At 37.7% G+C, this 27563-nt stretch overlaps 1 protein-coding gene across 19 annotated transcripts in view; it reads left to right on the top strand.

Moving 5' to 3' along the window:
* PBRM1 (polybromo 1) overlaps positions 1 to 27563 on the top strand; it is a 65677-nt gene that overhangs the window by 4178 nt on the left and 33936 nt on the right. For 15 of the 19 annotated variants that reach the window (XR_010072725.1, XM_063347689.1, XM_063347691.1 and 12 more), the window contains 12 exons: positions 673 to 770; positions 1344 to 1491; positions 3930 to 4073; positions 4779 to 4895; positions 5470 to 5538; positions 6320 to 6418; positions 7576 to 7661; positions 10265 to 10360; positions 11822 to 11913; positions 16500 to 16716; positions 25599 to 25740; positions 26312 to 26409. Coding sequence is in view for 18 of the 19 variants with exons in the window: in XM_063347689.1 (XP_063203759.1) it covers positions 673 to 770; positions 1344 to 1491; positions 3930 to 4073; positions 4779 to 4895; positions 5470 to 5538; positions 6320 to 6418; positions 7576 to 7661; positions 10265 to 10360; positions 11822 to 11913; positions 16500 to 16716; positions 25599 to 25740; positions 26312 to 26409 (1406 nt within the window). In the remaining variant the exon portion in view is untranslated. The remainder of the gene's footprint in view (positions 1 to 672; positions 771 to 1343; positions 1492 to 3929; positions 4074 to 4778; positions 4896 to 5469; positions 5539 to 6319; positions 6419 to 7575; positions 7662 to 10264; positions 10361 to 11821; positions 11914 to 16499; positions 16717 to 25598; positions 25741 to 26311; positions 26410 to 27563) is intronic. The other 4 variants (XM_063347700.1, XM_063347702.1, XM_063347701.1 and 1 more) reach the window with 1 other exon arrangement.

Below are 27563 nucleotides of genomic sequence, written 5' to 3' on the forward strand. Positions count from 1 at the left end.
ATCGTATGTAACACATATACACTGGCCCTGAATCTGTTGGCGCCTTGGCTAAGCTTTGTTTAGAATCTCATTCAGCTTTGGCTTGTTCTTGCCCCCCCCCCCCCCCCCCCCCCAGTTTCATCTTTTTCTTTCCCCTTTTCCTTTTGCTGCTTTTCTTTTTTTGCTGATGATTTTAGCAGATGGAAGGATGTTGGAGAAGGAGCTGATACCATAACGCGCAGAAGTTGAGAACTGTGTCTGAATAGTGAATGCAGAGTGAGATAAGCGGGGAACAGCACAGGCAGTGATTGCTGAAGTGTACAGTGTCTCTGTTATACCTTTGAGTTAACAGTCTAATTTTAATTAATTGCAGGGCAGAAGAACCTTGTCGTTGTTTTAGATGTCTATAACTAGGAGAGAATTGTACTGAATTAATTTACATTTTGGGTTTTTTACTTAGAATTAGCATTGAAAGAAAGCTTCCTATGTTCAAAAAAATAAATTAAAATTCTGCAGTACCTGGCATACTTGTCAAGTGTCGTTCTAATGTATGAGATCCACCGATTTCTTCACACTTCTGCTTTAGAGCACGCTGTGGATTAGCAGCTTGTCTTTCCCATTGTAAGCAGTCTTTGATTTGTTACCTCCTTAAGTTTTTCTTCTTTTTCATGACTTTATTTTCTTGCATTTTAGATTGCTGTATGTCATGAACTTTACAACACCATCAGAGATTACAAAGACGAACAGGGCAGGCTCCTTTGTGAACTTTTCATTAGGGCACCGAAGCGAAGGTAAGATCGTGGTTCTGGTTAAGCCTTGAACCTGAGATTTAATCAGGGAGTAAGTCGATATTGAGGAATACTACAGCATTAATAGCTGTGAAAAATTTAAGCTAAATTTGTCATAGTTTCACACCAGTGTTCGATCTGAGTATTTGATGTAATTATTCAATGGGACATGCTAAAATTGGTGCCCTTTTTCGGTCAAAAAAGGATACACTGAATTACTTTAAAATGTTTTTTGTGACACCAGCCTAAAACATCTGTGTCTTTGACTATAAAATATTTCACATGAGTGGTGCATTGTAATACTAAGGGCATATCTTGGGAAGATTAATAGAAGCAACCCTTGAAAATGCAGTAGATAGTAAGACATCGAATTTTATCTTAAACTCAGAAAATTGAGGGTGATAACAGAATATGTAATAAAGTAAGCCTACAAATAGACCACTGCCCAGATCTTTCAGCTGTAACAAAAATATATTGGAACTTTCTTTTATTTAGTCATGGACACGTACAAACTTTAGTGCTGTGGTTTTGGTTTTACTTCTTGGAATATAATGCTTGTTTTTGTCATTGCAACAGAAATCAGCCAGATTATTATGAAGTGGTTTCCCAGCCAATTGATTTAATGAAAATCCAACAAAAGCTGAAGATGGAGGAATATGATGATGTGAATGTGCTGACTGCTGATTTTCAGCTTCTCTTTAACAACGCGAAGGCTTACTATAAGGTGAGGAAACTATTTATAAAGGCTCAAACTCATTGTAAAAGTGGTAGAGTAATGTTCACATTCTTCCTTGGTTTGGCCAAAATCTTCTTGGTTTAGCCTTTATTATTGGTAAGAAAACAGCACACACTGCAGTTATTTACATATCTTTTCATAAGTTTGATTGTATCTTTGTGAGATGTCCTACTATAGCAATTTTTCTATTGAAAAATATAAAATAAGTGGGAAGCATCTTCATGTAGTTTTCCAAAAGAGCAAAAGCAGAGATGTAAACTGAGAAAAATATTCTGCTATCAAAGCCTTCCCAACACACTCTGTGTCACCTTTTGAAGTAGAGGATGATAATTTTTTTTTTCCCAAAGTAAGAATTTATAAATAACACCAAGCATACAGTAGGAGCGTTGAATCTTTCTAGTCCATTGGCTGCTTAATAATATGGAAAAAAGGCGTGCTGATTGTCGCGGTCAATGATGATAGATTGTGAGTATATGTGACAATACATTTCCTCAAGGGTGAAACCGCCATGTCCATTCCCCTAAACTGTGTATGTGTTTTATTTTAGATGGTAATGGTTTTTATTGCAGTTGCTGTAAGGAAGTGGGGAAAAATTGGATTAATCTCATGTAATGGAAGGCTATGTTAAACACATAAAACAGTGAAACTGTATGTAGTGACTGAGATGATACAGCAAATCATCAACCTTTCATATGTCTTTGGCTTTGGAGATGATCCAAATGACTGCTTTCTGAATAATCCAACCAGTGTAACCAGGTGACATTCAGAAAAGCAATGTTTATTTTGTTCACGTTTGTGCGTGTGTGTGTGTAGCTTTTTGAAGAACAATCAGATTTATGGATTAATGCGTTTACACATTCTGGTTACAGCAGAAAAAGAACAAAGACTTTCAAATTCATTGTGTACTCCTGAAGATTTGCAAGGCACTCGTCCTTTAATGTTGGCTTTTTCTTGGTTTCTACATGAGGGAGAAGGACTTAGAATCACGGGATAGTTTAGGTTGCAAGGGACCTTAAAGATTATCTGGTTCCAGCCCCCTGCCATGGGCAGGGGCAACCTCCCCTAGACCAGGTTGCTCAAAGCCCCATCCAGCCTTGGGGTTGGACTTGATGGCAGGAAAGAATGATTAGAGCTTTACAAAATGTGTGCTGCCTTTGCCTACGGAGTAGTGGACTCAGAATTATGCCTGTATCATAAAAATCTTGCATGTAGAATAGAAATGGGTAGCCATCATTCTAGCATGAAGGAATGTTGACATTTCCAGAGAAATACGGAGTTGTGAGCTGGAGGTATGGCACACAAACATAACCTCTTCTTTTTTCATCTTTTACCTTACCCACACAGTTCCAATGGCGCTTATAAAACAGGGGCGACTGATTCATCATCAAGGTCTTTATTGCAGCAGATGTTTTATGTGCAATGCTAGATGAGAATGGAAACCTTTGGCATTTTAGTATTTCGGTTCAAGTCTTACACTTTCAAGCATCTTGCATTAATATAGAAGGGGGCAGACCAGTGGAGCGGAATACCCTTTAAATCTGTTCCTCATAATTAACACCTGGTCTATCTAATGTCTCGGGAATACTTAAGTCTAGTAAATTAAGCTTCAGAATGGTTCTCACGTTGGTTTCTTATTTGTATTACAAGCTGTCAGAGGTTGAGAGGGTGAAGTAAGAAGAGCATAATCTGCTTTGTACCAAGGTGATACATCTGCAGGAATACCTGAAACAGAGGTTAAGTGACAGAGGAAAGGGAAAGAAAAATATGTAAGAGAGGAAAAGCAGTCTTTTTTCTGGGTAATTAAGTAACAATGTTAATAGGCACATGCTTGTCTGCCACTACCAACTCTGCATTTACAAAACTTAATTTGCTGAGTAATGCTTCTAGCTCTTCCAAAAAATATAGCTAGGTGCGTACCCAGTAGGATGTTGTCAAGTTATCTGGAATTTCACAGTTAATGCTGAGCATAAATCATTGCAGTGCTTTCAAAGATATTGGCACATTTATTTGCATTCTTCTTCCATAAAAATTAATTTTCAAGTGCTACACAATGGCAGCAGTGTTGGCTTAAATCACATTTCTGGCATACTGATATTTAGTCTGTTTTAAATACCAGTAGTTTTATGCTTCAACAGAACCTAATGATTTCTCCAGATTCATCTTATAGGCTGGTCCAAGCCTCTACTCAAGTAATTTTTTTGCTAAGTTTTCAGAAAGACTTAGATGCTTTGGAGTGATAGAGGTTATATTTTCTAGTGCTTACTGTGATTCTTAACATCTCTGTTGAAGAACATCTAAAGCAGGAATTTCCGAGGTTTTCTATTATTTGTTTAATGCCTTTAAAACCTTTCAACTAATAATGTATACATTTCCGTCAGATAGGAATGATCTGAATTTTAAGTAGAATGTTTGGTTTGTTTTTGCAGCCGGATTCTCCTGAATATAAAGCTGCCTGCAAATTATGGGAGTTGTATTTGCGCACAAAAAATGAATTTGTTCAAAAAGGTGATGCTGAGGAAGAAGACGAAGATGAGGACGGGCACGACAACCAAGGCGCAAATTCTGAATTAGTAAGTGTGGGCACGGCAGCTGCGGTTGGGTAGGCCATGGCTGTGTACGTCAGCTGACTCCGAGAGCAAGGTTGGCCTCCCTATGGGGGAAAAAGCATAAAGTCTTTTCGTAGTTAAATTATGCCCAAAAAGGTATTTCTTAGACAAGTTTATTCGTTAATAATTTCACAGCATTTCATGTGTGTTTCACTTTCAACAGGGGAAAAAAAGCGATGAGGTTTTCTATAGGGATAAAACGTGGTTCTGGTTTAGTTGAACCTAATATGATGTGTGCTTGATATCGTGCCAGCATTGAGGTTTGACGCAAGCAAGCTTCATCTCTAATGGCATCATTTTCCAGCGTGTGTCCCAGTCGGTTAACGCAGCTGTTCCTGAAGTGTTTTATAAGCCAGATACGATGATAGGAAGTTTGGGCTTGTCTGTTTTTTGTCATGTTGGGATGCGTGTTTTCCTGAATGTTGACAACCGAGTCTGTTCTAACAACATGTAATGTATGTCTGACAGTCTGCAGTGTAAATGTGAAATTCAGGTTTTCTCATGTGCTTTACTTAAATGCATCAACAATGTTGTTTTCAAAAGTTGCATCCGTGTTTTATAGCTGATTTTTTCTCTCTTTAAAAAGTAAATTCATACATTCCGGTGCAACTTGGAGTGCTCCACTATGTCTGCTATTAAAACTTCCTGTGATTTCATTTCTTATGTTAGTCATCTCCAGGTTACCTGAAGGAAATTCTTGAACAGCTTCTCGAAGCTGTAGCTGTTGCCACAAACCCATCAGGACGCCTCATAAGTGAACTGTTTCAGAAACTTCCTTCTAAAGTGGTAGGTACTTTAATAATATTGATTGTTTGCTAAGTTGGAAACCTGGACGTTTCTGTAACTGATGTTATACACTATGATGGGCACACTCAGGATGCAGTTCTTTGTTAGTGTCTCATGAGTGGCAAACTCCAGCTGATTTTCGAGCTTCCCTCCCTTCTTTGCTCCTTCCAACTCGTTCCCAGCCCTTCATTGCAGATTGGGGCTTGCCCTGTTCTGCCAGTTTAGGTAACTGGGGTTTTTTGGTGCAGTTTTTAACCTTTTTAAATATGTCGGATTTCACCGTTCTGTTTCAGGGTGTGGCATAACAAATTTAACCAGCAAAATAAATACTCGAAGACCATCACCATGTGTTTGGCTTTCAGACAGATCTGTTCCTTTATGTCAGTTCATTAATGAATTATATTTCCTTGTATCTGCCTTATAATCTGTCTTGCCCAAATTGAAGCCTAGTGCTACATTCGTGAAGCTTACACTGTTCTTATCTGCAGTTCACCTAATAACTCATTCTATGAGCTATTAGAAGAATAGCTTTGTGACTGTTTATAGTAATATATAAATTATTTTTGTTTTCTAGCAATATCCAGATTATTATGCAATAATAAAGGAGCCCATAGATCTTAAAACTATTGCCCAAAGGATACAGGTACAGTATGAGCATATTAATAAACGAGTATAGACTCATTTAACAGTGAGCATTCTAAAATTGTGAGAAGCCAAAGTTTATGGTGGTAGGAAAGGCAATGTGGTTTTGCCCTGCTATTTAAAAATCTGAACGCTACGCTGATTTAGTATTCTGTCCTGGGTAACGGTGCAGAAGTAGCTGTGTTGAAGATCAAGCATCGTAAACTGTAGTGTGCTGGCATTGAGCCTGAATATTTTGGGTTCCTTGATGTTTGATGTTTTAAAGTAGTTCCTTGGCAAGTACTGCTAATGTAAAACATTGAAGTATTGAAGCTTGGTCGTGCATTATCATCACCTACTTTTGTTCTAGTGCTATAAATAGATGTTTTGTACTGATGCATTTTTCATCTTACTTCTCCAGTAATTTGAAATACTGTTCTGTAATTCTAGCATTTTGTATAATAGTGAAGGATAGCACGTAGACTAATTGAACTAGAGAATAAAAGTAAAATAACATTTTGTCAGAACCCTTCAAAATTAAGATAATCTAATGTATCAAGTATTTTTCAATCTTGTGCTTAGCATTTGTAAGGTCTATAAGGACTTAGCACTTGTGTTTGTTACGTTATTTTTTGATGACTTTTTCCAGATACTTATCTGTCGTTTTTATAAATATATTCCTTTTTTTCTGTAAATGTTCTCTTTATACTACACAAATTCCCTTTGCTTTTCACAATTGACTTAGTTCTCATGCTATATGAAGGTTCCCATTTTAACCAGTTCTGGATTTTTTTTTTTTATAGAATGGAACTTATAAAAGCATTCATGCAATGGCCAAGGATATAGACCTTCTGGCAAAGAATGCCAAAACCTACAATGAGCCTGGATCACAAGTATTTAAGGTTAGTTTCAGTTGTTCATAGTTTGATTTGAGTTCAGATTTTCTTTACTACTTTCTGTCCTGATTGATCCGTATTGAATCTTTAGCATAATGCCCTAAAGACTCTGTTTGCATTTTTTAAAAAATAGCCATTAGTGGCTTTTCTTTTTTTTTATATTGCTTTTAGTATAATTGGGGTGTATGTATTTTTTTTTTTCTTGAGGTATGTGATTTTTTTCAATTAAATTTTATCTCGGGCTATGAGTTATGTGACTTCATCGGAGGAATGGAAGATTTTGCACTTGTGATTGAAGTTGAAATGGCTGAAACTACAGGTCCAAGTGACAGCAGTAGTACTCTACTGTTACCTCTTTCCACGTTGCAGGAACAGTGTATGGTTTTCATCATAAGCTTCAAAACTGGAGTCATGCCTTCTTTGAATAGTTTTGGAAGATCCTCTTCCTTTTAGCCATGTTTTTGTGATCAAATTGCACTTCCTATCATTTTCATCCTTAGTTCACCAGCATTTTGTGTCAAATTATCACATTGCTGTTTCTCTGGAAGTAAGAGAATTTCAGTGGGAAATTACTCCTTTGTGTGCTCGGATTTCAAATGCTTTGTAGGCAGAGACCTTGTATATGTTTAACACCATTATGTGAGTGGTTCTTGGACTTTTCCAATTGCGCTTCCGTTTGGATGGGAGTTTCAATTCCTAGCGACATTACTCACACTTGTAACCTCACTCAAAACTTGTAATCTCTATTTTGTGAACTGTTCCTCCTGAGTATTGAGGCCAGGGGTGTAGAATGACAGCGAGCAAGCATTGGAAAGCTTGGTAACAGTAGCAACTTTTTGATTGCAAAGGCACAGAAACTCATTTCCCTGTTTAGTTCAAAGTGGTATTTGTGTATATTAGCAAATTATAGATTTATTTTTTTTAAAGGTTACGACAAAAAATGAGCTTGAAGCTACTCAGCTATTCTATTCAGTTTTTACAGGCTGCTGTGGGTGTATTTCAGGCAGACTTTGTTCTATGCTTCATTTCTCATGCAAAATAGTTTTATATCTAAAGGTAAAAACCCCTTCATTTTTGTTTTAGATTTTTAGATAGATGGATATAGCTGACTGTAACCTTCTTCACTTTCATCATTAAACAAAAAAAATTCTTTTAATTGACAGGATGCAAATGCGATTAAAAAAATATTTAATATGAAAAAGGCTGAAATTGAACACAGTGAGTTGGCCAAGTCAAGTCTCCGAATCAGGTACTGCAAATAGAGTTCTCTTTACAATCTCATATAAAAATCTCTATAGACGTTCCCTTAATTTTGCTGTGGAGGATACAGTGGGAAATAATTGTTTGAAGACTTAGTTTATTGTTGTTTTAAAAGTTAAAAATTGAAAAACAGTTTTTGGAAGAAAACTTTTTGTTGAAATACTTCTGTGGTGAAACATTTCTGTGATGTACTTGATTATGAAAAACAGTGCCAGTGGATCTTTTATAACTTAAGCTCCGGTGAATTTCCACCACATGTGTTTGTAAGTTAATAACAGAAAAGGAATAGGGAGGAACAAGGTGCTCTGTTGTGCTTGCTTTACGGAAGATGCTGAATGTTCTTGAACCTTGTTAGGAGCTGAAACTAAGAGCTCACAGTTAATTATGTAGAGGAAGAAAAATACGAACAAGATGTCAGGCAAAAGATAGTTAGAGGAAAGTGCACATTATATAAACTGTTGTTTGAAAACCAATTTCTAGCTATGAAAAGAGGCGCAGGACACTGAAGGTCTGGACTATTAATCAGTGAAGCATAGATTTGGTCTTGAACAGGCAGGTATAAAATACTGTTGATAGCTCTGTTTGTTTCATGGAATGATTTTACTTAGGAAACAGCACTTTCTTCCTGTGAAAATTCCTAGTGTACAGAGGAGTGATGCAGTCAATTTAGATGTTGCTTATCTGAAATGCAATTAGATTTCTACTCGTATAAACTTGTTATTTATGAGTAACGCTTAAAGGTAGGTTTGGATATTATTTGCCAGTATGGGCTGTGTAGTTTATCTAAATAAATAAAGCAACGTCTTGCAAGTCATCCAAGGAGTTGACAAACACTTTACAAAGTGGACTCTCTCTATGTGTTTGAGCTGTTTGCTGGCATTTGATGCTGGAAAATATCTGCTGTCGTTTTACACAAGGGTTTGTATGGTACAAGTGAAAACACTAGCAATGCCGTACTTTACTGAAAGGAAGTTTTAAATTTTTTTGTTGTCTGAAAAATGCGTAGATGATGGTGTCAGTATTAAAAATATTGCCTAGGATTATTACGTGTGAAAGAAATGGAAGTTACCTGATTGATTTTTACAATTTGGTGCTTTGAGACATTCAACCTATGAAGTGGTTTTTCTGGTTCATTTGCTCAGCCTTAGCATGCTTCCCATGAATCATTGCTGGAGGGAAAAAAAAAAAAAAGCAGAAATACTGTTAGGGAATAATTCCTGACACATATTTTAATAATTTTCCTTCTTAAAAGTATGTCTAGTGATAGAAGACCTTGATTCTGCAGACACCAAACGTACATATGTGTTTGCTTTCAGTAACTAGAATTACATATAGTCATAGAGGTTTTCTATTTAAATTGTGATTTTATTTTTCTCACTGTGTTGGCCGTTGATGAAGCTCAGGATGTCACATGTGTGTATCATGTTTAATTTTGAGACTTAACTGTTTTTCTTCAAAATAAAGATGTTTGCATAAGAAGGGATGACAGATAAATCACACTGATATTTGTTAGTTGAATTCCTCTCTTGCACTGCCAACCCATTTCCACTTCTCAGCTACCTTATTCTAGATTTTCTCTTGCGTACTGTGTTCTCAATAGACCTGCAAATCCTGAAGTAATCTGAACGTCAGAATAATTGACAGCTCCCTCCTTTATTTCTCTAACTTGGCCAAAAAAAAAAAGTGTAATGCCAGAAGCAGGCTACAATATTATTCGGCTGAATGCAAAAAAAATTTGTGGTGAGCAGAAAGTACCATGAAAACCAAACCTTTCACCTGCATTTCACTTGGTTGCTTTTTTTTAATCGAACTATTATTCGTTTTTTGTTTCTTTCTGCTGAGTCTGCATCACAGAATTATTATTTTTTATTTAAAGTCCTACCTGCTTAATTGTCTTAAAAGGGGAGTCTCCTTTACCTATTGCTGATTTTGGTAAAATACCCCTGTAAGTTCATTTAAAGTTATTTACTGTATTTTTCTTCTGAATTTACATCTGTTTTTCTTTGTCATTGATGGATCAGGCTCAAATTCCTCATAGCGCTACTAACCTAAATTCTACAGATGTGCTGCCTCTGTGTCAAAAGTCATGCTTTTCTATTGCAGAGTTCATTGTATCCTTTGTCACAGTAAATTGCTCTTTGTTGGTGCATTTAACTGTCTTCCCTGAAATAAAGTGGCAAAATAAAGTTGCTTGACAGTATGCACTGTCAAACAACTTGACACTGATTCAAGTATTGATAAAACACGGTTGGGTCTGTATGATTAGCTTTGTCTGGATGCTAAGGAACATTTTGTCGGCTGCTTTCACTGCTATTGTAGGCTGAGCTGTGTGTAGAACTATTAATCCTCAATCTAAGTGTTGCCTTCCTCTGACTTTATAAACAAAATTGATATCAATGCTGGGGCACTAAATATATCTTAGTATTACTTTACTGTAGCTTTAAAACATTTTTATATCTCTCTCTGAACCTTTTGGCTGATCTATCAAAGTAATTCTGTAAAAAGCTTCATCCTTGCTGCATCTTTTCTTGGGTCTAAGGTGGGCCTCTTTTTTTTTTTCCCCTTTGCTTGGCTTGTCTCTTCTGCATTAAGGACACCAAATTTGACTGCTTCCAAGCTGACAGGTCCTTCCTCACAGGGTAAAGGCAGTGTTGGTGATGAGAGAAATTCTTCTAACAAATATTATCGGTAAGTAAATTGTGGACTTGGAGGAAAAGCTGGATCCTCGTCATATGGAAATACTAAAATTTTGGGTTTCATTTTGGTTTGGTTTTTAGTTGAGAGTGCCCTTCAATATTGACTCAAATACTTTTGAGATTCAAATGTATTTCAGTCAAATATCTATTAAGTATGGTTTAATAAGTTACTTTGCCATAATTACTTTTCCGTGTTTGATTCTGTATTTAGCATTTCAAAACACCTGTCGTGAAATATTCTGTATGCAATTATTTCCTTAGAAATGTTCTGAAGAACAATATGTTAAGCTTCATTACAATAAAGCAGGTGAAGAAAACATGGAAATATGTTGTAAACCTAGAAAAATTGTATTTGGAGACTAAAAAGAAATAATAAGTAGGACTAAATAATTAAGAGGTGGAAGGTGGAAACCAATGAAACCTGTGAAGAGAAAAGTATTGCATTTGGGATGCATTTATGGCAAACTTGCTGAGTAGACTGGATTTACTGGAGCGTTTCTGGTTTGTTCTTTCAGTCATCTGTTGAGAATTTTGGTAGCTAGCAGAGGTCTCGTGTTGCAGTCTGGGTTACTGTCTTGAAATGCTACTACTGCTGGCTAATTCCCTGTGTGTGTACTCTGAAACCGTGGTTGAACACAGCAGCTGCAAGGGCCTTCAAGGGATTGAGCATTTGTAGAGAGTTGGTGTCATTTTAAGCAACCCATCTGCTTTTTCCCAGTCTTCGCTTTGCTCCCACAGGGCAAGGCTGAGCCCGTTGCTGGAGGTGCCTAAAGAGCTGACATAGTCTAAAAGCAGAGATTGTCAAGCATAGCCTACAGCGTAGGTATGAAATGCTGTGCTACAGGTTTGGGACAAAAGGGAGGAAGAGAGGGCTGCTGAAGAAGTCTTTGTGAGACCATAGCCAGCGTAGATGCTGATTTACTCCGCCTGGAAAGCAGAGGAAGCTGCCACACGTACAGGCACTCTGTGCACTGAAAATGGCTAAGGTGGGGATGGGGGAATGGGAGAAGAGAGCATATACAGATTATGATGTGCTGAATTCTTTCATGTAGACAGATGCTTATAAAACAGTATCAAATATCAAAGTTATTAATTGGGAGGGACTTGTTGTCATCCCCTTTCTTCCTCAATAATTCAAATACTCAAGTATTCCAAGTAGGACAGAAGATAGCTAGCGTGATCTCTAGCTTTCTGATCGTGTGTCCAGTATTTCAGTTTGATGGACCACCTCTTAAAATAGAGGGAGACTCACGAGTCATTAATGGCTTCTCTTGTTAAAGGCTCCAGTCTTTTCTTGCGTAGTCATATCTGTATTCCTGATCATGTAGGCAACTGTGATGAGCTTCACTTGTTTACTTACACACTCTGGGTGACTGTTAATGGTTAACATGATAACCCTTTTCTGGTTGTTTTTTTTTTTTAATTTTGCACTTTTTTTTTTCCTCTTTTATAGTAACAAAAGATCAGCCCAAGGGGATCGTTTATCAGCAATAACCATGGCATTGCAGTATGGATCAGAAAGTGATGAGGATGCAGCTTTGGCTGGTAGGAACTAAAATGCGGTTTCTCTATTTATTTTCTTAAATTAAAGTGTTTGGAATAAGCAAAACTGTAGAGCTCCTGATACATTCAAATATCTTCACTTAAAAAATAATTTGCATTGTTTCCAAGCTCAGCATGTAAGTCTATTAAATCCAACCCCGGCTTCCTCTAAGTACGAATTTATGAATGTACAGCTGGTAAGATAGGGTAGGCCAAACTTGCTCGCATGTTTTGAATTTAGTGTGTGTGTCTCCAAGTATCCTTATCCAAGCCTTAGGAAACTATTGCTTGTTTTTGTTCCTTCTAATATGAAGCAGAAAAGGAGACAGCGGAGAAGACATTGAGTGCTTCTTGCAGTAGAAGAGATTTACAATGCTGCAATTGTTTGAGAGAAGTCTCGCTCGCACTGGCTTGTTCTCTCTTGCTCCTTTGTGCCATTGGGTCTTCTAAGTACCTGTCAGGTTTTATTTTTTAAGGTGAAGATAATCTCGAAGTATAAGGATAGATAAGTGTTAGAACTTAATTTAGAAATACCTGGTCTAGCCGAGCAGTCATGAAATCTTGCATGAAGGTTTATGTTGAAACAAAAGCACATAAAAAGGCATGCCTTCACACAGCATCCCTGGTTTCGTAATAAGCATGCTTTAGCATTACACTATAAGCATATATGCCATAATATATGCATTATATTAGATATTTCAGTATTGGTCATAAATTGTTATAGATTGTCAGCCTGTTTTGATAGTTACATTCTCAGTAACTTCCTTGCATTCATCTCAAAGCAGGTTTTCAAACTCTTTTTTTCACATATACTGTTGGTGGTTTTTTGTTTTTTACATTATTTCTGCATTGGTGTGAAATGATGCACCTCTTCAATATATGTTTTTCGGGCATTTATTTCACACCTGGTAATTGAATTGTACTCACCATTGTTTTCCAGTGGAGGGATATGCTCTAGAATTTTTTTGGATCATTTTAGATCTTGCTGCAAGCAAAAGCATTTTTATTCCTGTTATCCCAGAGTTCAGTTATTGCTTCAGAGCAGCTGCTTTCTGGGAGTTGTGAGGAGTATTTATTAGCTTGGTTCAGCGTGATTGTTAGCTCCTATTTTTGCAAATGGTAACTGTGTAAAAACCACATAGCTTTTTACGTCTTTATGTGATTTAAATTCTTGAAGTGATATAACTACTTTCAGGTGCCACCTGTCCTGTGGACATTATTGTCATTTTCATGGGGCCATTCTTACGCGTCTGAGATTTTTGCCTTGCTGCTGTTGAAGCTCTCTCCTATCTTTATTGCATTCACCTAAGAGGCAATGTCAATTTTTTTGGCAGCCCTCTGTCACCCGTAAGATTTTCTGTCCAATGTACTGCTTGAACATCCCCATGCTTTCAGTCTCTGGAGGAAAGAGATTTTTATTTAAACCAGGTGGTCTTTTTATTAGTTGCTCTGGTATCTCATCCTTTTTCCTTCCTCTAACACTCGCTAAAATAAATGAGAAGTAGACTGCATGACTGAACATGAAGGGAACTTTCTCCTTCTTGATATAGAGAATTAAATCTTTATGAGCTTCTTTGATTGTAGCAGTTGCCTGAGGAATGAGCAATATCTGTTTCCAACTTGGAGTTTATCCTCACAGTTTCAGAGGGTGTCATGGTGTGATGGAGCTTGTAGATTTTCAGCTCAAATGTACAAGGGCATGAGCAGCTTCTGCAGCTCCCTCGCTCCTCATTATACGTCTGCAAAGTCAGGCATAGATGGTCATTACGTATTACTTACAAATAGGTATTTCATTTAGTAAACAAAGCTATTTTATTTCTTATTATTTCATTTAGAAAGGTTTTGAGACTGGGTGCTGCTTTTGGTTTTACTAGTGTCTATCTTCAGTTAGATTTTGAGCGTTCATTGTTGTCCAGGTGCTTTCAGACCACAAAGGAGACAGTGTTTAAAGCAAATCACTTACTGAGTAAAGGCTAATTTTCTTTCCTATACACTCAAATACTTTCCTCTCTCTCTGCTCTTTGTCTTCATCATTGAGTAAGAATACGTGTATATGATATATGAGTTTATATCTGATAAAAAAGCTCAGTCCAGTTGTAAATTAGATGGCTTCCTCCTTTTGCAGTGAAGTCAATTTAACATCACTCCATTATGAAGCTGTCCCTTCACTGGGAACAGTCACTGTGGTATGGAATGACCAGCAGGAAATACATTTTGTTTGGGACTGTTGAATGGTGTATATTTTGTGGTTATGGTTTACTGTGTGCTTGTTTTTTTTCCCCTGTATCTGCTAACTGTAGTTGTGGTAACAGCTGCATGAGAGAGGAATAACTGACTGTTACTCTCCACGGGCAGCCTGTGCTTAGTGGGGATGTGGGACCTGGTGCTGCTGCATATTAAAGAATCTAGTCTTGCAATAGGTTGTTTGTTCCATAGCAAAATACGGATTTTTTTCTGTTTTCTGATCTGAGTAATACACTCTTCTTCAGTTCTTTAGATAACAGATTTCATATTAGGAGAACACTATCATTTTCTGAATATGTAAGAATATGTAATGTTTGACACATTGCTTTTAAAGAACATGCACATCATAGTGAAATTGTTTATAGCTGTGTTACAATATTATGTAAACACTTTTAGTGCCTGTTTAATTTACTTAGATTTTTATTTTAGGGAATGCCTTGTGTTACACTTTCAATACAAAGGAAGTACACTTCTTACTTAGGGTGTTGAACTGCTGCGCTGCTGGCTGCCATGTGTCAGAGAACAGCAATATACTCGACTAGTTTCTTATTTTTTCTCTTTCATAAAAACAAGGTCTGCTTTTCTATTCTGTTTCTTACTTTTTGATGGAGCACTCTGAACTGAACTGTTTTGAGTGAACAAACTGAACTGAACTGTTTTAGTTAAACAAAACCAGAGACGGTATTTCGCTGCATAATCCATTTTGGAAACTTACTTTACCTGATGGCATCCTCTTAGATGTTAGCATTTATCTCTGTGTTCAGGCTGATGTGTTAGGTACAGGAAAACATAGTGCTAACTCCAATCTTTCGACTCTACCTGAGTTACTCTCTCCAGCTGCGGCTTTGCTGGCTAGCGTGTAGTAGATGCTAGGCCATTAAGTGATGCTGCTTGTACAGATGCGTAATTAGGATAATTTTGAGTGTCTTCCCTCAATCAGTAATGAACGTCTTCGTCATGTGTTTGCATATCTGCTGAGGTCTGCTTGTTGTTTAGCTTGCATCCAGCTTTTCCAGTAGGTCCCGTGCATCATACGCTCACATAGATCTGCAATGTCAGACTGCAGAGGAAAAATGCTAGTACTATGTTGTTATCCAGAGAGTGTCCCCTGGCTTTGTCCTCATTTCAATATGTCTTTACTGAACTTGGATAGAAAGCTTGAAACGTTGCCAGCCTCCACTGAGCAATAAGGAAAGTGCCAGCTGGAAACTTGGCGTGAGTGTTAGAGAGCTGTCTTTTGTGTAACTGAGTTATCCAGCGTGTCATCTGCCAAGCTTTCCTTCAAACTTTAATTCATAAGAGGGGAAAAAGGGTGAATAATTAAACTCTGGTATGTGCAAAACCACATAGATTTTATGTTGTGCCTGTCCGCAAGGTGCAAATTACAGCATTTGTGGTACTGAGAAACGTGGAAGGATTTGCTATTTATTGCTTCCCATCCTGTGCTTCCACTACCAAAGCGTTTTTGTTGTGGTTCTGTTGCTCCCTTAGTGTTTATCCTGATTTTATCTGCAGTCAATGTTAGTTTTTCACAGCATTTCTTTTGTTCATTTCACTCCTGAAGCATAATATATGCTCCATATAGATAACTAGAAAAGTTTGCCATAAAATTTGTAAATGCTTTATTATGAAATGTTTATGCTAATTATATAATAATTCTAAAATATTTATTTCTTCTTCACTTTGCATATATTAGAAATACACTCTCAGGCTTTAGTTTCAATTTTTTTCTGCTAAACTTCACAATTTCTGAATTGAGCTGTGATTAATATGGTCTAAAAGATTGTAGAAGTTTTGAGGTAATCTTTTTGATATATATGCAAAAATTAATTTTCAATTTGGCCATTTTGCTTAACTGGCTAGGCACCTTTGAAAATTCCAGACATGGTTGGTCAATTTATATTCTTGTAGTGAGCTTTTGTCAGGTAGCAGAGTGGCAGCCGTTCAATATCCAGATGTATTTGGCACGAATATTAGTATTAATGGTTCGATGAGTAAATCAGATGTAGCTGTTGTGTAGGTAGTGTGTAGTCTCATATACGAACAGTTCTCAGCACTTGTAGGTGGCAGGAGTGTATTACCAGTGACAGAACTGAAGTCTCATCTGATAAGAGAGATTGCAATACCTGGATAAAGCACTTTTTTGTCAGCTTGGGCCTCATAATATGTATTTGTAATGTCTTTTTCTGAGGTATGAATCTGACTGCCAGAGAGTGGCTGAACACCCTCTATTGAGGGACTGCTTTTTCTCCTCGTTTAGATCTTTATTAATTTGAAAGGTCAACCAAAAAACCCACTCTGAATTGTCCTGCTAAGTTTCCCGTTTTTCTTTTCTCTCTGCGCAGCTGCTGCTCGTTATGAAGAGGGAGAATCTGAAGCCGAGAGCATTACTTCCTTTATGGACACTTCTAATCCTCTTTATCAGCTTTATGACACAGTTAGAAGTTGCCGAAATAATCAGGGCCAGCTCATATCTGAACCCTTTTTCCACTTGCCCTCCAAGAAGAAGTATCCTGATTATTATCAGCAAATTAAAACACCTATTTCATTACAGCAAATCAGGTAAGAAAACTGAACACAAACTACACCTGGTGGCAAACTGTTCAAGGGTTTCTTTTTATTTCCAGGATCCTATCTTGTGGTCAAGTTCTCAATACCTAATGCAGTATATACCATCTTTCCTCTATATTTGTGTTGCTTCTTGTTTCAACTCAGTCTGCGTCAGTCTTTTGATCATCTTTTACAGATGGCTACCATTGGGTTTATTTTCCATGGAGTTTTGTTTGTAACGTGCCTGAAAGGCTACCATATCAATAATTCTGAAGGCTGGGTGAGCAGCAGGGATGAAAGCTTCTGCAGAACCCCCCATTATTTTTCCTTGACCCTGATGGCTTGGTTACCTCTTACTGCCATGGTTTTTAAATTAATAGTCTTCAGCAATGTGACTTATAGAAAGATAGTTGCAATTACATTCCTTTTGTCTAGGTCACTGTAGACCTGTGGAGAATAATTACTTTTGTTCATAATGTAGCTAGTCTGGGATGAAGTAGCAAAGCAGTACACGATTTATAAATCTGTGAGCCATGAAAGGTTCATCAACCCGCAGAGCGCGGTCATTGGATTAAAAACCTGAGTAAAAAAAAAAAGGGAGCAATAGCTTTCTTTAGCGGTCCAAGATATGCTAATACGATGGATATATGTCAGGGTCCTGAGTGCATTGATAGACCTTAATGTCACTGACCGGCCTCGGATGGCCCTGGCCTCCTGCCCGGTGGCCTCTGGGGCTCCACTCCCTGCCTGAGCTACACTGCAGGAGTGCTGGTCCTCCAGCTTCAGTGAGTGAGGACTGGACCCAGACGCTAATACATGGATCTGTACCTTTTAGTTATACCGTAATGTGATCTGCTAGACTTGGTAAAATTGTTGAATAAGCAGCGGTTTTGTTAAATCATAAGGTAACATGTGCTGGGGAACAAGTGTGGAGCTACCACTCTGGTTATCTAGCCATTACTGGCTTTAAAGCATTTTTCCTTCTGTCTCTAGTACAGCTGTTGCTTGGCAAAGAAAGTGTTGTGTCTTGAACGAAGCACAAAATGTACTTGATGGGGAAAAAAAAAAAAAAGGTGAAACTGAGAAAAATCATTGACAGTTGTCAGGGAGCTTTTTTGTCTGAATGTACCAAAGACTATTGGCTCAAATTATGTATAAACAGATTTAATTGGGTAAGGCCTTCCATTAAAAATATACTTTATATATCAGTTATAGGACAAATAATAAATAAAGCTGCATTTCTGCTTTCCTTACAGTGTAGGCAGGTTGGATGTGGCTGTGTGAGCAGTACAAAAATGGCATGCAAATATACGAAGAACTGTAGAAAAAAATTACTGCCTGAGAGCTTAGAAAATAGAAAGGGACAGTCTTTTTAGAAATGGTGTTTGTAGATCAAAAGTTAAAATACAGTATTTATAATAGCCCAACAACTGCTTTTAGGAAATTCTGCAATTTAACTGTTCTTTAAAATTACCACATAATCTTCACTTCTTACTATTCCTAAAAAGCGTTGAAATCATGGATATGTGCACTGATTTGATGTGCTTTAGGGAAAACTGAAGCTAGCATGGTTTTACTGATATTGCAAATGTGTCCGTAGGTATTCAAAACTGCCGCACATTAGGGGTGGAGATTTTTTGTGGCTTTCTTTTTTGTTGTTGGTGGTGGTTGGTTGTTTTTTTTTCTGTTTTGTGGTTTTTGGGTTTTTTTGAGATGTGAATACAGAGAACGTATCTTCCGTTCACAGATGGGGACAGAAAAGTTAATTGTCCTAGTAAAAACCTGAAGGTGTTGGAGTAAAGCCTGGCATTCCTGTCTCGTTGTTTCGCTTTGGCATCAGGCTGCCTAGGCCATCCTGCCAGGGTGAACTGTGGCATGTGTGGCTGTTGCAAATTTTATAGCTAGTCATATATTTCAGGAGTTTGTCTGTGTTAAATGCAGGAAAACCCTTACAAAATAATATATGATGTCTAGAAGGGAGAGTACGGGTACGTTTTGTTTTAATGAGATGTTCTTTATACTTATTCCAGCCACTTAATCACTTTAAGAGCTTTATGAACCTCAGTCATTTGAGGTGCTGATCCTGAGCTGTTCCTGGATGTGGGAGGTAATCCTGCCAATGGCTTTAGTTTTCTGCTACTTTCCTCCTGACTTGCTCTTTACAGAATCACAGAGTAGCTGAGGTTGGAAGGAACACCATCCAGTCCAGCCCCTGGCTATAGCAGGATTATCCAGAGCCAGTTGCCCAGGACTATATCCAGCTGGAGACTCCATGACCTCCCTGGGCAACCAGCATCAGTGTTTGACCATCCTCCCAGTAAAAAAAAAAAAAAAAGAGTTTGGAGGGTTTTCTTCTTTTTCTTGTGTTCAGATGAAATTTCGGGTGTTTCAGTTTGTTCCCGTTACCTCTTGCCCCATCAGTGGGCAGAGTGAGATGAGTCTGGCTCCCTCGTCATTCCCTCCCACCAGGTGCTCGCACTGATGAGATTCCCCTGCCTCAACCAGGGCAAAACTCGGAGCTGTGGAACAAGAATATCCTATTTTCAAAGAAAGGCATGACACTGCGAAGGCCGTGACTTTCAGATGTGGTAAAAGTGCATGGTGTGGAGGTTATTTTGCAAACTTAACGTTGCTGATGAAAAGTCATTCTGTAATTACAAGTGACTGGAGGAAGAGTTGGGAAACAATGCAGCTCAATGTGTTCAGTTACCTGGTACGGCAGTGCCAGATCCTGGCATGCTTACAACAACTGTGTTCCTTAGTACATTTTACAACGTTAGTGCGATCCCTAAGGCAAGTGGGCTGGAGGAGGGACGCGCTCCGGGGAACTCCCTGGCAGCAGTTCTTTCTTGACACACATGTGAGGCCCATGGGGGTGCGCAGAGACCCAAATCCCTGTCTTCATTGGCACGCCCCAGTGTCTTGTGCTCCAGGAAGCTGGGGTTGTAGTTGAGGTTTAAAAAAGTGTGTGGATCTGGAATAAAACACGGTTGGTTTTGCGTGATGTCTATTATTTGAGAATTTGAAAGACGTTTTTCTTAGGAGCCTACATCCTGTTGAACAATTGTCTGTGAGATGGGAATCTAACTCTTACATTTCACTGCAGTGGGATGTGTTGAGGTTCTCCTGAAACTGTGAAATTTGTGGTGACTCTTGTTGCCTTTGGATTAATTATTAATTACTTGAGTTGAATTTACAGTAAATATGATCTGGTCAGGCATATTAACCATTTCTAGTAATATGGCAAATAAAGGAGTGGAACTTATCTTGAAAAAATGGAGACTGCTGTCTGGCTTAAAGCCTGAATAGTTTATTGAGAACTTTGTTTTTCAATGACAGTTTAAGCCCAATACAAGTTAAGTTCTCAATTAAAAAAAAATACATTAATGTTTTATTATTCTATTGACTTTGGGAAAATAACATGTCACTGTGTTACGGTTTGCTTAATTTATGAATGAGTTAATATTCTTCACAGAGAAATTTATTTCTCTCTAATATTTAGAACACCTTGCAAATTTTCACTTTGAGATTTATCAGTTCTTTCATTCCTTTTTTCACTTAATATGATTTAATATTTGTTGAATATTGTACAGTTTTAAAATCTTCTGTAGGTATAAGCAATTTTCCTACCTTAGCAAGTACTTTCAGTGCATATCATATGTACGGCCTTTATAAAATCACAGATTCAAGTGAACAAGGTTCTGGATGTACTTTATAAAAAGATAATTTCATTCCTCAATAGGGCGTTTGTCAAATGCCTTTATTGCTCTCTTTGTTACAGTGGTTTTTCCCCAAGGGGGCTGGAGTAGCCTCTGGACTTCACAGTTTCAGAAGAAGAGAAAAGAAGTTACACGATAACTGGTTTTAGCCATGGTTTGAATATTTATTTTTTTTCCTTTGGCATTTTTTAAGCATAGTGTCTGACTAATGAGATCTTTTGATTATATGGAGACAGTATCTTGATGTTCTTCAGTTCTTTAGGATGCTGCACCTGAAGGACTGATAAGTTTCCAGTAGACCTTTTAGGGAGTTGAGTGCCAGCTTACTGTATGGTTTTTTAATTATTATTCTGATTTTGACCAAATTAAATGTCATGCCATGTTGTTTTGGGCTTAGTGGCCTTATGAAACTTTTCTTCCTCATTTTACATATTCTTCCTCATTATGTTTAAAATGATATTCTTGCAAATTTAACTCATGCTTTTGGGTACAATTGTATCACCATCAATCATTTCATAGAAATTTCTCTTGGTTTCTGGTGTATAAAGTTGAAGTTTAATTTGTAATATGTTGGCAGTGACTTGCTATTGAACAGCGATGTGGATTTGCTTAGTTTTAGCCTTGCTTTGCAAAGTAAATTGATGTCTATAAAATTCTTTTCTTCCAAGATTGGTGAGATTTTTTTCTTAATTTATTGCGAAACTGCATTTCATACTGTAAATTCAGAAAAGGCACAATACTTGAGTTCTGCTGAGTTTGAATATAATTAAATCTGTTCAAAGTACTTCTGTGAATACCCTTCTTGATTAATCATCCCATTGTTTGCTGACAGCAAGTGCATTGAAGAGGTAGGAGCTTATTTGTGGACTAGAGCGGGATTACTTTTCTCCCGGTGCATTTTTATTTCTTCAGATGTGTGGTTGGAAGTCGTCTGGCTTTCCAAACCATGGCTAAGTCTTGTTTTTTACTTTTGTGGTCAGACCTTTCATGAATTCAACTGTGAATGTAGGTTGTTTGCTTAAAATCAGATGGGCTGCACCTTGCTTATTTGGTTGTGGATAAACAAATGCTGATAGAAGCAAGAGTTTGTTTCCTGGTAAGGTAGTTTGGGTTATAGCTCATCATTCCTTTTTAAGATAATGTTTCCCTTTGTTTTCTGGCTCTTACTAAAGGAGTAAGATATCATTAAGCTGCTTTTCTTCGCTTGTGAACAACTTCGGTCCTCACCTTCTCCATCAGCTTAAAGATTTTGTTTCTACAGGGTCACGAGAGAGCAGAGAGTCAGTGCACATAGAATTTAAGACAAATGGCAACTTGCTATGTTTTTTTTTTCCTGCTTTTTGGGGTTTCAGGGTTGGACTACTGCATTGTCGTGTGCATAGGTCACTGCTTAAATACAGAGAGATGAAGCTAGTGTGGGATACCAAGGCTATGTGGAATAAGTGGTATATTTTTAGATGAAGCGTGTGACCGTGGTGTTCTGGGATCCGCATGAGCTGTCTCTGGGAGCAGAGGTAAAGCAAATCCCAGGTTTGTTAGCGTCAAGTGGCTTGGGATCTGCTGTTATGAAGAGTCACCAGTTTCTTTTACCATATCGTGATATCATACAGGACCAATTTAAAATTCTCTCTTTGTAAAAAGAAAATTGTTGCAGGCAGGGTATACTCCCTAGAGAACACTATTGCCTTGCTTGTTCTGCCTGCAGCTTGCTTTGAATTTGTTCTGCTTCAGAAGATATGACAAATCCCCCCTTTTCTCAGTTTGATAAAACTGGCACCTAAGCGTTTGATTGAGCAGGATCAAGATATATTACTAATAAGTAAATTTGATTTATGGTATCATGCTGACAGTGTTACTTCATAGATGCTGAACTTACATGTGATAAGAATGTAGAGTTGTCTGTTGGCTTTAGTGTCTTGGGAGGATGGTGGCTGATGTTGAGTTTTTTAGTCAGTGTAATCCTGGATCGTCAGTGGCATTTCATGGCATTGCTTTTTTCTTCTTCCCCCCTATCTGTGACTTTAAGCTGGGTACAGAACAACTCCAAATAAAGAAGAGTAATACAAAGTGATAGTAGGAAAAAGCAATTTGAATTGAAGAAGTGATACTTCAATTTAGATGTGGTCCTGTGGGTTCCTCTTTCAGAAAGCTGAAGCCAGACCTCCTGCAGTAGCAATCAAAATACAAACTCGCAATTCTGTAATTGTAATTTATGAAATTAATGGGAAGGCTAGAAACTTCCACTTTTTATTCTTCTTGCTGTCTAGTCTGTCAAAGCTTGTTTTATTTCTTTGGAAGAAAGCAGACATGCCAGGCTTGCACAAGAATGTTTATAAACTACATGCTACTAATACTTAAGCAAAATATGAGCCCAGCGTTGAAAAGTAGGAATGTTGCATTCACACTTGCTTACTTGCAAGAGGATGAACTGCGAGTAGGTCTTGAGAGGACTTTAAACCAGCTTGGTGGTTATGGTTTCTGAAGTCCTTGTCCTCCAGCAGTTGTCTTTATCAGTAAAAAGCATTGAGACATTTTAGAATCATAGAATCAGAGGGTTGGAAGGGACATCCAGAGATCATCTAGTCCAACCCCCTGCCAAAGCAGGGTCACCTTAGAGCCTTTAGACACCTATCATAAGTATTTAGTATTCAAATCTAAGGCAGTTGTGGTAGTCTTCACTTTATGGGATCCTTAGTTGGAGCCTGATTCTGCAAATTTGTCAGTATGAGTTGTCACTTGGAAACAAATTACGCTGATGCCATCTACAGCCAAGGGGAGACAGAAGTCTGTTGGTCAGCACTTCTCTCCGGTGCTGCTCCTGAATTGATTCCTACACAGGACTTGCTTTTTGAGGCTTTTTTTTATGTTCATAATCTCTAAAGTAGTTTATCTGACTTGGGTAGCTTTTTCTAAGATGCAGAATTGCCTTTAGACATTATTTTTGTTTTACATTAATCCTTTGAAAGTTTGAAACCTTTTTATAAACATCTGTAATAGCATTGGTAAACAAGGAAATCACTGCTTGTTTACACGCTGAATTAGCCTGTGTGCCTTGACAAATTAGAATGTTCTTAAATAATTTTGTTTTGAAAAAAATGAAAACTCACTTTTGATGTTTTCGATAAATATGGGCTTACTAGTTGGTTTTTTTGATGCAAGTTTTTTAAGCCTTTCTATTCTATGTTTTCTTGAATATTTTCTTAATGATGTATTAGCTTTTGTAAAACCAACAAGTGTTTGTGTGCTGAAGTCCTCGAATGGCTTGGCAATATTTTTGTTGAACTACAAGAATTAATTACATACATTTTACTCTATAGATTTTGCTTTCAGATTAGCTGGAGAAGATGTAAGGTCGCCTGTAGTGTTTGTTCCCAGACAGTGGCAAGAGCCTGAAATAAACTCAGCGTTTACATCCTCGGTATTTATGAGCCTATGCATCATGTGCTAGTGGTTTAGGGCAAAATAATCCTGAATTTAACGGGCTTTTAATTTTGTTTTTTACTTTTTTAGTAGCAGTCATATATTCCTTAACATATGCAAATAATTGTTGCTGGAGTTTTACAAGGTAGAAATGGAGGCTAACTTTGCCTTTTCATCATGGCCATTTAATTGGTACCCAAACTCTTGCTTTTGGAAGCAGGTGTGTGTGTTTGGTTTTTTGTTATTATTATTTGTATTTTTTACTAATTTAATGAAAATTGTACTGGTAACTCTCCTTTTTTTGGAACTGCAGAGTGAGTGAAGCTGACAGGAAAACTTTTCGATTACCTGTTGCTTCAGTTGGAAACGTTAAAAATAATCTAAATAACATGCATAAAGGTTTGCAAGATACTGATGTCTTCAAGTGTTAAAAAAGATACGTTAACCTAAACTGGTCATTTTAAATGAGAATGGCAACAAATGATTTTCTCCACATTTTACACTTAGGACATTTATCCCAAATTAATTTTGCTTTTCTCATAGTCATTGAGGACACACTTGCTTTTCAGCTCTGAAAGAAATAAGAAAGTAACATGCTACATGTCAGTAAGGCGCATCCAGCTGCCATCCTGGCAACATGCGGGTAGTTGGATGTTTCCTGCGAAATGTATTTCCATCATGACAGCTTTGTAGACAACACAGGCACTTCTCGGTAGTTTTTATAGCAGCTTCAGCTCTGTGCTGTGTTTAATCCAACCGGGGCTTCCTCGTCCTTGGCTGACCAGTGAAGAGTCCTGTATGACACAAGTTGTTCGCTGGTTCAGCTCTGAGGTCACATTGACAGGGAAGGGTTGGGACTAAAAGATATTATATTAAATTTATTTTGTGATAGTGCTTACACTCCATCAGACAGGTTCGTGTTCAGCTCCGTGCCTTAGAAACCAGGCTGGGTTTAAAGGTGGTGAGCACGTGAAAGGTGGTGGTGACCAGTGGATGTGACAGGCAAGCAGGTGAGGAAGGAGATGTGAAGGATGACCGTGTTTTGTAGTTGTGATAGAGTTTGGTTTTTCTGTTGGTGCAGATTACTGTTTTCTGTTACATTTAATGAGGTATTGGAAGGTTTTAAAAAGTTGGCTAGAACTTTCACCACTTGTGCAAAGAAATACGAGAAAACAACATTAAGTTATTGGCAAATGTAGTGCAGTGATTCATCTCTTCAGCATATGAAAAATAAGGGTTTTTTTGTCGTTAGTCCTTTTCACCCGAAGTGCACTTTGAGGGTAGCACAAGTCAACAACCAGGTGATTTTAAGAGAAGGCAAAAATTGGAGGGGATTAGTATGAGAGGTGCTGGGCACTTTTGAAGGTGGGTGGAACTGATGTGTGGGGAAGGCAGCGCTGGTGGCTGCGCAGAGCTCACCCGTTGCATTGACGTCGTACCCAGGCCCTACAGGTCACAGCTGAGGCGTCCTGGAGTTGTCTCAGCAGGTTGTGCTTCTGCCTCGTCTGTACCACATCTGGTCTGAGTATGAGAACAGGACTTCCGTCGGACAACTTTCAAAATCATTCTTTAAGAGGAGATATGTTTCCCTAATACAGTTACAATTGGAAGACATTACTGCAGCATCAGAAAGAGAAAGCACATTCCTGTAATTAGAGCTCTTTGGATATTGATTTATCGTAAAAATGAAGATGTTAAAGAACTGTTTTCCAATGCGTAATTGTGAAGTACCTGATTGGTATTTATCTTTTGCAGAACCAAGCTGAAGAACCACGAATATGAAACTTTAGATCAGTTGGAGGCTGATCTGAATTTGATGTTCGAAAACGCCAAGCGCTACAACGTTCCCAATTCTGCCATCTATAAAAGAGTACTGAAAATGCAGCAGGTTATGCAGGTGTGTGGAGTAGAATAATCAAAAGATACATCTTCACATGTGAATTTATCTCCCTAATGAATGGTTTTCCAAAACGATTTTTAACTAGACCTGTATTTGCAGTAGCATTTTCTTGCTTAGGGGGAAGTATGAAAATGGAGGCCATCATAGAGTAATTTTTCTTCAGCACACCTGCTGCCTTCTGTGATTTCTTTTAACCACTTTTATTCTCTACCTATGACTCTTAACCCAATGAAGTTGTGAGAAAATTGATAATGTGGAGGTTTTTTAAGGTTTGCAGGTAATTGGAGGATGCTAAAACACTTCAGATTTCATGAAGTGTTCCAGCCAAGTGCTGCAGTCTGAAATGGCATTATTTTCAAATTGATTCCTCAAAAATTTTTCTGACAGTTAAAAATAATTATTCTGCTATTCTATGTCGGCCAACTTGTATTAAATAAATCACTGGAAATATTTTGACAATGATTTAGTCTCAAAACCCATGGTTGCATCTGATCTGTTCTGGTGTTTAATATTGTTCTGGAAATGTCCAGCGGTGAGTTTGGCTTCAGGTTTTTCTTCTTTTTTTTAGGCAAAGAAGAAGGAGCTTGCTAGGAGAGACGACATTGAGGATGGGGACAGTATGATTTCTTCTGCTACATCAGATACTGGAAGCTCAAAAAGGAAAAGGTATGCACTTCTGTACTTCCTGCAGACCATGATATTGCTACATCTTTTATTTGTTTAAGAGAATATTAAACCATGGGTTTTAGCATTTGTGTAAGGATTGGTAGTTCTGAAACTTAACTTCATTAAGTGTTGGTTCAAATTAATTCAAGACTATTTCATGACTTTATTTTCCTTTTTTGCCTTATTAATTGGCAGTTGTCAACGTAACTTCAGTTCAGTAAGTGGCATGGATGCTGTAGTTGCACTGAGTTACGTAACTTTGTCAGTGGATTTCAGGATTTTTATTTATGCGGGTTTTTTTAGCCTGATGTGTAGACTGTCTTCACAGGTTGTTAGCAATTATTGCTTCTTTTCTACCACTTCTCTAATATATGACTATTCATGTGGTTTGTGTACCAGTTTCAGAATATAATTAAGGTGAACACTGCAATTGAATTAAATTTTTGGAAGTTTATAGTCTTACTCTACAAATATTTTTATTTGGTGAAGTTTCCTGGCATAAATATTTTCATTTTCCATGATCTGAACTCTTGCTTGAGGAGTTTTCGTCGTTAATGTTGGAGGACTGCTGCTCTCCCCGTTTTGGATTTGCGCTCTTTGGTTACTTACCCGTCAGCAGCCGGGCCGACAGGGGTGTTTGAGAAATAGATAAACTGAGTATAATAGGTTGATTATTCTGGATGCTGTAATGTAAACAAAATTCACACTGATTTAAAATACACTCTTCTGGTGAGCAATAATGATGGTTTATGGAAAGCATCCTTTAACAGTGATGGCTGTTGTGTAATTGATATTAGTGATGTATTTCACTCCAACAAATGATAGTTTCTCTAGTCGGCCTCATGATATCATTTGAAGTAAGTTCCAACTTCCGACAATATTATTGCAATAGTAGCAACTGCCAGTGTAAAACTGTAATTCAGCATCTTTCTTTGGTGTTGCTTATGACCTTCAGTCTTCTGTATTTTTAGTTCTTTGTTTTGTCAAAGTGACAGCAGTTATGGGGGGAGGAAGGGAATGAAATAGAGCAACAGCAAAGATTCACTTAAGAGCAATCAAGTAAGTGCAACAATATACAGTCATAAAAAATCTCCAGAGAGAAAATGTTAACATGGATTTAGGAGGTGGTACAGTCTAGGGATGCTAGGGAGAAG

Source organism: Chroicocephalus ridibundus, chromosome 10, assembly GCF_963924245.1.
Source record: "Chroicocephalus ridibundus chromosome 10, bChrRid1.1, whole genome shotgun sequence".
Lineage (NCBI taxonomy): Eukaryota > Metazoa > Chordata > Aves > Charadriiformes > Laridae > Chroicocephalus > Chroicocephalus ridibundus.